Source organism: Podarcis erhardii, assembly GCF_964252035.2.
Source record: "Podarcis erhardii genome assembly, chromosome: 3".
NCBI lineage: Eukaryota > Metazoa > Chordata > Lepidosauria > Squamata > Lacertidae > Podarcis > Podarcis erhardii.
Window position 1 is genome coordinate 50,684,974 of NC_138507.1, and position 12,325 is coordinate 50,697,298.

Here is a 12,325-nt window from a genome sequence, read left to right on the forward strand (position 1 = left end):
GTTAAATAAACTAACTAGAGAGTACCTAATCAGAGCCTGCTTCAGCTGCAAGCCCCCAAGGCCCCTTTACTACCAACTGCCTTGTGGGAAGAATTCCAGGAGAGTGATGGAAGAGTGCAAAAACTGCCTCAATATGTCCTCCAACTAAACTTTCCCTTTTTTGCACTGGAAGTTAACTGCACAGGAATACAATTGTCCTGATTCAGAAAGCAAGAACTTAATGCCAAGCACCTATCTGCATATTGGCTGATCCTTAATTTGATCCAACAGGATGCAACAGGATAGAAGGGTGGGTGGAGTCTCTCAGTCCAGAAGCTAGGTTAGGATATAGAGTGGAGGTACTACTGAACATCCGGCATAGTCTATACCCATATCTAATCTAACATCACCAATCACCTGTTGGAGCAAAACTAATTCTAAACACACATATTCTCTCTCTCTCTCTCTCTCTCTCTCTCTCTCTCTCTCTCTCTCTCTCCAGAGCTGACCATCTGTTCTGTGGAGGAGGATCTGTGGAGGTGGTCTTTTCCCGCACACAAGGAATCTGGACTGGGATTCAGATCTGAAAGACAGCCTTTAACTCCCTTGTTACAGTTTCCTATATACCAGCCCAAACCAGCCAAGTCACATTTATTAAAAGCAGCATGTCAAATAGTTCACAATTACAGTCTATATCAATACAGATTATGCCAGATGGTAATGAGCCATACACAAAGAGCCATCCATCCAAAATAATCACACTGTTTTCCACAGAACTGTTGAAGAGGTTATGGTTTATTACACCGTACTCATTAGATATACAGTGCCAGCATTAGCAATTTTCCCTTCATTTGTGTCTCATTTAAGATTCTACCTCCACAAGCATATTCAAATTAGTACACAAGGTTAAAGCCATTATGGTCAGGAATAAAATTAAGTTATATTTTATGTTATAGAAATGATAGATCAAAGGTCTCTTACATTTTTTTTTAATTATCCAGCAGAGTGTACCAAGAGAGAGAATAGGAATAAAATTTGTATGTATCAAAACCTATGCTTAGTAAGACAGATAGATACAATGACTGAATTGTTCTAAATAAAGATAAGCTACATTCAAATATTAAGGCTACAAACTAATAAAAGTGGTGGAATCAGCAAAAACAAAACCCCCACAACTGAACTGCTAGCCTTGAATTTATTTCTTTGCATTTGTTTGACATCAGCAAAAGACTGGATGAGGATGAAGGAAATAAAATTTTATCCAGTCCAGTCAAAGCAACCATTTGGGGGGCAGATCCATTCAAAAGGTGTGCCGCCTGCTCCTGTTGGGGTTGCATTCCCTTGTAAGAACTGGATTTTCATCTTGTGGGTGCTGCTGGATCTGGAGTCACTTCTGCATGTCCAAGTGGTGGGAGTGGCCAAGAGCACTTTTTACCACTTTGGGCTGGTAAGCAAGCTGTGCCCTTACCTGAAGAAAGCAGTCCTAGCCACAGTCATACATGCTACAGTAACAAACAGCTATTCTATTGAATTCTGGATAGGGCTGCATTTGAAAAGTCCAAAATGCAGCAGCCAAATAATGGTATGCAGTGGCACGGTGAACAGGACAGTCCTCAGTCTCAGTTGGCCCAACCCCACAGATCATATGGTCATTGCACGTATGCTCCTCATCATGCAGGCATGGTGGAAGTCGGCGTAACATCACTTCTTCCATACAGGAGTCCCATCAACCTGCTGGGACTGTGACATCTTAAATTAACAACTTTCTACCTTAGAATCACCACTGCAATTGATATCATTTCAAATATACAGTGATAGTTTAAACAACTGACCTTACTTAACAGTTGCCACTAAAATGTGAAAACATGTTTTCAAAATCCAATATGAATTCTAAAAGGAAGATAATTAAATACAAGATTTTGGGCTGGAATCAGAGAAAAGCATATGGGTAAAGGGAGGGGGGTGTTGGCAGAAGCTGACTGTCCTTTCCCCCATCAGCTTCCTGGGAGTCTCTCCTGCACAACCTGAATGAGGCTGGTTGTGACAATGGAGGGTAGAGGCATCGCTGAAAAATCAGGCAAAAGGACCATCTGCAATCAGGAGCTCCATACGTAAAAGATGCCTCCACCTTCCTTTCAGGTACCCCACCTACCTGGCCAAGATTTACCAGGATCGACCCTGCTCTGGCCGAGGCAAGGTCTGGAACTGTGGCATGGTGCATTTGGGCAATGCCAGTTTCAGGACTGATATGTTCCATCAGGAACCTGCACAAGAGCTGGATCTGTAGTCAAACAGGAGCCCTGGAGACTGGAAGTAGAGCTGCTCAAGAGAAAGATGTACTAGGAGCTGTTGGACCAGCAGATATCAGGCAGAGTCTACTGTTACATAACTATGCCAATACAATGACATTTAACGTTTCTGAAATTAGACAAGACTTAGTATAGCTTGGAATGTTTAATCTGGAAAAGAGGAAACTGAGAGGAGATATGATAGCCATTTTCAAGTATCTAAAGGACTGTCACATGGAAGATGAAGCAAGCTTGTTCTCTCCGGCTCTGGAGTGTAAGTCTCGAACCAATGGATTCAAGTTACAAGAAAGGAGATTCCAACAAAACATCAGGAAGAAGTTTCTGACAGTGAGAGCTGTTCAACAGTGGAACGGACTCCCTCAGAAGTGGACTCTCCTTCATTGGAGGTTTATAAGCAGAGGTTGAATGGCCATCTGCCATGGATGCTTTAGTTGACATTCCTGCATTGCAGGGGGTTGAACTAAAACTCTACAATTCTATGATTCTATGCGTCAAAAAAAGAGCAAACTCCTCCTATACATGGTGGACATCTTATAGAGCTCTGAATCTGGGAACAAATAAAGGCAGTATTGTCCTAATAAAATTATTGTCACTAATTTCTAGACTGGTTTATGCTAATCACTGGACATTGTAAGGAGATACCTTTGAAACAAGAAAGGCTGGGAAATTGTGGGATATTATATTATTTAAATTGATGCCATGCCACAAATCTTCAACCGCATTAAAACTTGCAAAATATCAAGCCCAGTAGTAATTTTTATAAAGAACATTTACTACTGAGCTATTAATAATGTGATTAGTCAAACCCCTTACACAGGGTAATAGTTTGCCTAAGGCAAATATATTTTATCTTACAGAAAGGTGGCTTTAAATAGGTACCACTGTTGCAGGAAGGTAAATGGCGTTTCCGTGTGCTCTGGCACTTGTCAAGGTGTCCCGTTGTGCCAGAAGCACATAACCCAGAAAGCTGTCTATGGACAAACACCGGCTCCCTCAGCCTGAAGCAAGATGAGCGCCACACCCTACAGTCAGGTTTGACTGGACTTAACCGTCCAGGGGTCCATTATTTTTACCTTTATATTTAACTTTCTTTATGTTCTGATAATTTTATCAAATAAAAAATATTTTAAAATGGAGAAGGTAAGGACAATTCAAAAAATGGAGAAGGTAAGGACCATTAAAAAAATGGCAATAGTTTTGCACATAATAGGTAGATTAAACTGCATGCTATTTTCTGAATTTTAGGTTCGTGCCTTCAAAACTCTAGTTAAAAGTTTATTTGCAATGACTATGCAAGACAAACTGAAGCAAGGTAAACAGATTCCCATTAATATGCATTGCCAATTATGTACAGACACCACCAAACCTGTGAACAGATGCTCATCTGTCCAAGTGTTTCCCTGAAATATTTCCACATAGCTTTAAAAATATATAGCCATACCAATGTAGCTGGAAAGTGACAATACTGATGGATTCAGCCCTATGATGCATGAACAAGAACACATTTTCAAATATAGTTAAGTGGCACTTGTTTCAAAATATTTGTTTCATTTCTCAGATCAAGATGAAACAGCTGAAAATCATTTGGTATTCCAAGTGTCAAACAAACACTGAAATAAAAATTTGCCTCATCCAAGTAAAGAAAGCTTTTATTAATGCAGAAATTTGGCCAATCTTATTGCTTACGTTCAAAACTATGTAAAATACTTGTATGATAGAAGCACTGATCTGTGGGTTTTAATGGCTTTAGTAGCAGTAAGTCCTTCTCAAGTGTTGGACCTGGGAGACCAGGGTATGAATTCCTGAGACTCCCTTTAAGGAGTCTCAAAGCGGCTCACATTCTCCTTTCCCTTCCTCCCCCACAACAAACACTCTGTGAGGTGAGTGGGGCTGAGAGACTTCAGAGAAGTGTGACTAACCCAAGGTCACCCAGCAGCTGCATGTGGAGGAGCAGAGACGTGAACCCGGTTCCCCAGATTACGAGACTACCGCTCTTAACCACTAAACCACACTGGCTCTCAAAAGGGCATAGCCTTTTTCAAAATCAAAAAAGATATATAAGATATATAAGATTTATATATATATATATATATATATATATATATATATATATATATGCAGGTTTTGGTGTCCTCGGGTGTCTTCCCGTGTAAAAGTTGGGGTGTCTAGGCGACGTTTCGACGAGGTCTCACTCGTCATCTTCAGGCTGGTGCTTTCGGCTTCTTGTTACTGGAACAGAGCAGGATCTCAGTGTTTGAGTTCCTATAAATACTGTAGAGGGGGTGTGGTGTATAGCCTCCAATGTTCTGGGCAGAGAGGAAGTTCCCAGGCTAGTGTGCCTTTTCTTCTTTTGTTCCTTAATTACTTGAGAGATATCTTGAGTGATTTCTTGAGTGATATCCTGAGTACCACTTAGGTGGGTCATTAGGTGTGGATTAGTTGTTAAAGTCTTTGTGTCTTGACCTCTTGAACTTTGTGAAGAGTTTTCCTGAGAAGATGGCTGTACTGTACTTAGTTGTGCTCTGGCTTGGCAATCCCTACACAGATCTGGCTGACACAAGCCACAAAACCACAGCTCGCCCCTATACACGAAGCCAAGCCAGAGCACAACTAAGTACACTACAGCCATCTTCTCAGGAAAACTCTTCACAAAGTTCAAGAGGTCAAGACACAAAGACTTTAACAACTAATCCACACCTAATGACCCACCTAAGTGGTACTCAGGATATCACTCAAGAAATCACTCAAGATATCTCTCAAGTAATTAAGGAACAAAAGAAGAAAAGGCACACTAGCCTGGGAACTTCCTCTCTGCCCAGAACATTGGAGGCTATACACCACACCCCCTCTACAGTATTTATAGGAACTCAAACACTGAGATCCTGCTCTGTTCCAGTAACAAGAAGCCGAAAGCACCAGCCTGAAGATGACGAGTGAGACCTCGTCGAAACGTCGCCTAGACACCCCAACTTTTACACGGGAAGACACCCGAGGACACCAAAACCTGCATTCCTGTACCCGTGAAAATCTACGAAAGCAAATATATATATATATATATATATATATATATATATATATATATATATAACATTTTACACTTCAAGGGTAGCTATTATTGGTTCTTTCCAGTTCTAAACATTAATATAAGGTCCATTGAGAGAGAGTAAAATTAAAGCTTGAATTACCAGAGAAAATTATTTATCAGTAAAAAAGGATGGATAAGAACAAGCATTAATTAATAAGAAAGGCACCAAAGTGTGGGGGAACCCTATGTTTTTAATTAATAGGGGGTGGAGTCCCCAATTTCCCTCCCGCACCACTTTGAACCCTCTAACATTTAAACTTGCTTTAAAGAGATTTATTCCATCCTCTCCCCCAGCCACAATTTTCACCTCATCATGGTGCTTGTTTCCTCTGCTTTTGGCAAAATATACCAATGAAGCAGATGGGCCTTGCTATGTGCATGTGATGATGCTAAACAGTTAAAGGAGATGGCAAGCTGCCTCTGAGCCCTTGCCCCTATCACCAGGTGTGCTGCTATAATCAGCAGCAGGGAAGGGATAAAAATCCCTTCTGAGGCTTGCAACTGCTGCCGCCTCTGGGACAGGATCAGATTAATCAGATGCATTTTGCAAAGTTGGCGTCAGCTCATTTCTATTATTAAGGCAATTGCCTTCCACTGTTTTTTTATAGTTTGTTCTCATTTTAACATTTGCAAATGCTTTCTTGATGCATGGAAACCTGTATCAGTTGCTGATCTTCAGTTAGGGAGGAAGGGGGGTTACATTTTACTTAATTTATGCCTGTTCTACTGGGAAGCATAATTAAATTTTCTGAATATCTTTCAACAGAAATGCATCTACAAGCCATGTATTGAAGTCAGAGCCATATGTTGGTATGGCAGATTTGTTAAGAAACTGGGAATTCTTCAGTAGGGCTTTTACATCAACATGCTAGCATATAGTGTATAATACTGTATAGACAATGTACCACGTGTGCAGTTGGCATGCCCTTCCTCCATGCATCTGAAACAGGCACCTAAATATATTAGACATGAGTAAAATCTTTATATGCACACAAAATCTTAGAAAACTGCCCTTCTGCAAGGGAAGGGAACTTTCAGGTGCCTGCACCCACCACCAAACCACTCTACCATGGGTTCATGTCAGCAACAGTAGTGACCATTGAGTCCTTCAGCACAATAGCTCCGTGCTGCTGTCAGGCAAAATTGTTCACCACTACCATGCAGCAGGTACACCTTAAGTTCCCTTGCAGCCTACTAAAGGTAGTGACAGTGAACCAGAGAGCCAGCACAAGTAAGGATTCTGCATTATCACTACTGACAGGTTGCTACATCTTCAAATCATACAGGATTCAGCATAAAAAATGTAGATGATGCATTAAATGCATAAATAATAGCCACATAGGACCCTGATCTGGACTGGGGCTATGGTTCCTTCCCATCACCCAACTTCCAATCCAAATCTTTATTACCACCACCCAACTTCATTCCTGACAACGGCTGCCCACACATCCAAAACTGCTTCTTGCTGCACAAAAAACTGCTGTTGATGCAATCACACCTTGTCTAATTTTCTTATATCTGGGCACAGCACAGCTTTTCCAGCCATCTTCTAAATAAAGACATTCTGTAAGGATCATCACCACACTGCAAGTTAAATGCAGCTACTCTTAACAATGACCCCTACGTGACCAATCATCTAGAACTGTCACATTTGAATCAGTTTTCCATGGTCATTATTTTGGTAATTCTCAGTGATCAAGAATGATTTGATGAAGGTTCCTTGGTTTGGAAAACTGGTCAACATCATATTTCCTATGAATGCTTAAAGATCCACATGTGACTTCTTTTCAACTTCCTAAAACAGGAAATCTTTGTGAGCAGATACTGATTACCTGTCTTTCTTTAAAACACCCTGGAAAAGTAATAGTCAATGAAGATATACAGCTAACTCAGTAGGTCAGCTGTATTACTGTGTTTGGAAAATAGGTAGTAATCTTACAAGGATGCAGCATATTTCTTCATCTTGTGGATCAGGCAAGAACTGCTCCTTACATATTACATATTACCACTGCCAAACACTCATCATTATAAGAAGACAAAGACATCTGCACAGGCTTCCCCCCACCCCCAGATATTTGGACCATGGTTTGCAGAAGCCAAGTCATTCATTCTACCTATATACACCTTATTAATTTCTCCCATATCCTGAATCAACATTTTGCTGCAATGGAAGCCAATGATTTCTACCAAAGAAGATAAAAGAGCCATCACTACTGGATATAAGTTATGAGACAATCTATTAGTTATGTTTTCTGGTTATGTAAAAGACCTAGTCATGTTAGAAGGCAGGAAAATAGTTGTACACCTACTAACAGAAGAAGAAGAAGAAGAAGAAGAGGAGGAGGAAGAGGAGTTTGGATTTGATATCCCGCCTTTCACTCCCCTTCAGGAGTCTCAAAGCGGCTAACATTCTCCTTTCCCTTCCTGCCCCACAACAAATACTCTGTGAGGTGAGTGGGGCTGAGAGACTTCAAAGAAGTGTGACTGGCCCAAGGTCACCCAGCAGCTGCATGTGGAGATTACGAGACTAACGCTCTTAACCACTACACCACACAATTCAGTTACAATTCAGGTGTTTTTTTTTGGGGGGGGGGGAATCAATGCACCTGTATTGGAGGATTGGATACCAAGGTATGGGAGGTGATCCAAATGAAGGAAGGCAATTTAACAATTTTATTTATTATTTATTTATTTCATAAAAAATAATGAAATAAAACAACAACCCTCAAAGAGGTTTAATAATAATTTCACTGAAAAATAGACCCTTTTTATTCTGTATCAGTACAATAAGAAGTAATATAAGGTCAAACACAGACTGGAAAGTGATACGTGCAGTACTTGGGCCTGGATGGAAAAGATGAGTGCTTTTGCTACAATAAAACTATCTATGTGGATAGAAAATCCTTCTGCTGTGCATTCACTTAGAACGCTATTTTTCAGTGCAGCATCCTATCTGGGAAATGCCTATATAAGGATCTCATAGAGTTGTTGCAAACAGGGATAAAAGTAAGGATTGTAGAGATAATCATATACAAAAAGCAATATACAACTTTTCTTTTTAATGAAGCACAGATGGAAACAGGAAGAGAAGCTGTCTTTCTGAATAGTATTCTCATATATCTCAATAGTACAGTAGTACCTCGGGTTAAGAACTTAATTCGTTCTGGAGGTCCGTTCTTAACCTGAAACTGTTCTTAACCTGAGGTACCACTTTAACTAATGGGGCCTCCCGCCGGAGCCCAATTTCTGTTCTCATCCTTAAGCAAAGTTCTTAACCCGAGGTACTATTTCTGGGTTAGCAGAGTCTGTAACCTGAAGTGTCTGTAACCCGAGGTGCCACTGTATTTGCATATTTTGAAAAAAACAACCACACACATATTGGCATAATCTGAAAAGAAAATAGATATGACTCTGCATCTTTTGCATTAGAAAATTCTTACCTAGGATGTATCCCACTGATCATATCATTTTGGAGGGAGCTCTCTGCTGTTATGCTGGGCCCAGCTGCCTTAGATATAAGTAAAACCACCAAGCCTCTCATCTGCAGGTTGTTCCTGCTATCCAACACAAAACCTCTGCAAAAAAGAATAAAGTTAAGTCAGATCAGAATTTTGAACACTCAAATAATTTTTCCTAAGACCAATTTAGATGACTGCCTAAATAGTGGGTTAGATGACTGAAGATGAGCCACAGCTTGTGTCCTGCCCTGTTCTCTATGTGTGAGAGGAGAGAATGAACTTCTGCTTTCACTTTAGAATCTATAGTTCTCTACTGCTTCTTTAGAAAGCTCCACATTACGTACAGTATTAGAAACTGGGATTGAAAAAGTTAGGAGCAAAATGGCTTCTGGGACGTGGGTTGTGGGCACCACAACAGAATATCTAGTCTTCATGGGGGGGCCTCCTGCTGCTGCCGCGCCGCTGGAGCATGATTTCTGTTCTCATCCTGAAGCAAAGTTCTTAACCCGAGGTACTATTTCTGGGTTAGTGGAGTCTGTAACCTGAAGTGTATGTAACCCGAGGTACCACTGTATGCAAGTCCAAGGCTCACTGGAAGCTTGCTCCTGATCTCTCAAAATTACAGCTTCTATATCATTCTCAACACTAAGGGCTCATCCACACTCCCGCTCATCCTGCTGCTTTCTCCCAGGAAAACCTGCTTTTTACCGCTGAATCGGAACAAACATCACTTGCTGTTTACAGGGCTTGAGATTTACTCTAATTCAGCAGCAAAGAGCAGGTTTTCCTGGGGAAAGCAGTGGGACAAATGGAAAACCACTCAGACCCCTGTTTTATAACCATGGGACAAGTGAAGTGTGGACCAGCCCTAAGGCTAGCTTTCTCTATCTTAGTGGCTAAAGGTGTTTTGAGCTACAACTACCATCAGCATCAGCCACCATATTGTATGATCAGGAATGACGGGAGATATGGTGTCTAAACAGTATTAGCAGAGGGATACCAATATATATAGCATATAGAGATGGCTTATATAATTGAAAAAGCAATCAATATGCAATGGCATAAAGTATTTTCTGGATAGGTATGGTGATTATGCAAGTTATATGAAGTTTCAAACTAAAGTTATAATGTTAGAAGACAAGTTCAGTTTCCACAACCAACCTCGCTTTGGTTGAATGAAAATATAAATGAAGTCTATTACCATATGATAGAGAATAGATAAAAATAGAATACGGAGGAAGAAACACGTGATTAACCCGGGAAGTACTCCAGTCTAAAAACAGCTGCTAATTAGTAGCAACCCTAGACAGAGAGAAATGTCAGTGGACAAAGTACAGAGCAGGAATTGATAGACAAAAGTAGTTGACAAGCAGTATGGCACCTGCTCATATTATCTGTATCACCTAACATTCCTTACTGTTTATTTACTGTTGCTTTGTCCAAGTTATCAGCTAAGAAAAAGCTGAAGTTCTTTTTCAACGAAAGTAGTAAACAGAATTACATTAGCAACATATACTCTATCTTCACTACAGCAAACTGCATAAGACTTGAAACAAATAAAGCCTAAGGTGGCCATCCTTTAGTAACTAGAAGCTACTGCAGTCACTTGACATGGCTCCAGGGGTCACATTCGCATTCCACCGGAATTCAGTTCCCTAGAGATATTCAACCCAAGTTACAGGTACATAAAAGTCCTCCAGATGGTGCAATTATTCTTGATGGGTATGTGGCAGAAGACAGGTGCCCCTAGGGGGGAAAGGGGAACTGGATGCAGCCCAAGTAAAATTGGGCCTGCATGCACACACACATTAGTATCAAATTCTTTCTTAAAAGATTGGGGAAAACACAAGCAGAAGTGTAAATATAAATACAAAACTACCAAGATTAAGGTGCTGCCTGTTATAGTTTGTGCAGCTTGGTATTATTAAACACTGTGCCCTTAAGGTAAATAAAATTAGACTGGTACAACTACCCACAGCAAATACAGATCTACAGAAAAATGAAAAGACTGAGGGTTGGGGGGGATGAAACAATTATTCTCCATGTTATCCATGTGACAAAACCTAGATTTAAATGCCTGACAGATTCACAGATTTAAATAGAGCTCTTCTTTAAAAATTCATGGGGGGGGGGGGAGTCTAGCTCTGAAACAAGTATACTATTATGGTATGCTGATATAAGACTCGCACCACCCACACAAGAAGTAACACTGGCTAATAGTTTATGTGCTGAAAGAATTACACCTCCTACTAACGTCCATCTGTTTAAAAGAATAAATCATGCAAACATGAGTATCCCCATTAAAGCTTTGCACACTTCAACTTCTAATGCTCAGGAATTTCAACTTTTCAGTTACAGATAAATCTGTAATTTCAGTGGTTTAGCAGTTATATTATTTTGAGTATTTTTCCCAGAAGAGAAAAACTTTCATTGGGCATAATAAGCATTTAGAACTTGCAGGCTGAGAGTTGTAGTGTACTAATAAAGGCTGCTTCTCTCTCTCTCTCTCTCTCTCTCTCTCTCTCTCTTACTCTCTCTCTCTCTCTCTCTCTCACACACACACACACACACCAGACAAAGAAAAGTTCAGAAGATACTGTATAGTAGAAAAATTCCATTGTATTTCCAAAGCAGTCAGAAAAGTAGACAATGGTTTCTGCCAAAAACAAGGTAGAAAAATTCAATAATCTGAAACATGATGAGCAAATAAAATCTAAAATGTATGAATACATGAAAGCATTAATGTTCCAGGTGATATGTCAGCACAGTGTTTATCATCCTGATCATCCAACAGTAGCACTATGCATACCTAATTTTATTATTTACCTGTTTTATTGAAATGTTTATTGATTACCTTTCAGCCATAAGATCTTTAAGATGGTCACTAATCAGATACTAAAACAAAATTACGAAAAGAGCAATAAAACCTTCAAAGACAATTTGCACAAGTTAAAAGGTTAAAAAATCCTTAAAGGTTAAAAAATTAACCTGAAGACAAGACAGTTGTTTAGCATGTACTGTCTAAGCCCCTACCCTGATTTGTATCAGAACTTTAAGATCGGCGAGAGGTAAATGACAAAAATAAAAAGAACTGCCAACATTTAGAGAACGCACAGGCGTGAATACCAATATCCTGTGCAGGTACAGTTATGAAGCAGATATTCTGTCCAATTTATGCCTGTCACAAATACTAGAATCAGCAACTGAATAATTGTAAATATTCTTTTAAATATGCATTTTGATCACTTAAAAATACATTTACTTATGAGCCTGACTCCATAAATTATTAGCACTGATAAAGCATCTAAACTTGTCTAAATGCTGCACATACATAAATGAAGGATACAGCACAAAAGGAAAAAGGAGTCTGGAGAGAAGGGGGAAAGCAGGTCTTGGAGCAGCTGCTCATTCATTGGCCAATGCAAGAGACCAAAGAAAAGGAGTGCAGCTTCCCAGTGACCCTTTGTCTTATAGCCAGTGGCAGAAACTAGAGT

The 12,325-nt window shown here is 40.0% G+C and overlaps 1 protein-coding gene across 2 annotated transcripts in view; it reads right to left on the reverse strand.

Moving 5' to 3' along the window:
- PDSS2 (decaprenyl diphosphate synthase subunit 2) overlaps nt 1-12,325 on the reverse strand; it is a 69,998-nt gene that overhangs the window by 44,330 nt on the left and 13,343 nt on the right. For both annotated transcript variants that reach the window (XM_081857296.1, XM_081857295.1), the window contains exon 2: nt 8,814-8,948. In XM_081857296.1, the coding sequence (XP_081713422.1) occupies nt 8,814-8,948 (135 nt within the window). The remainder of the gene's footprint in view (nt 1-8,813; nt 8,949-12,325) is intronic.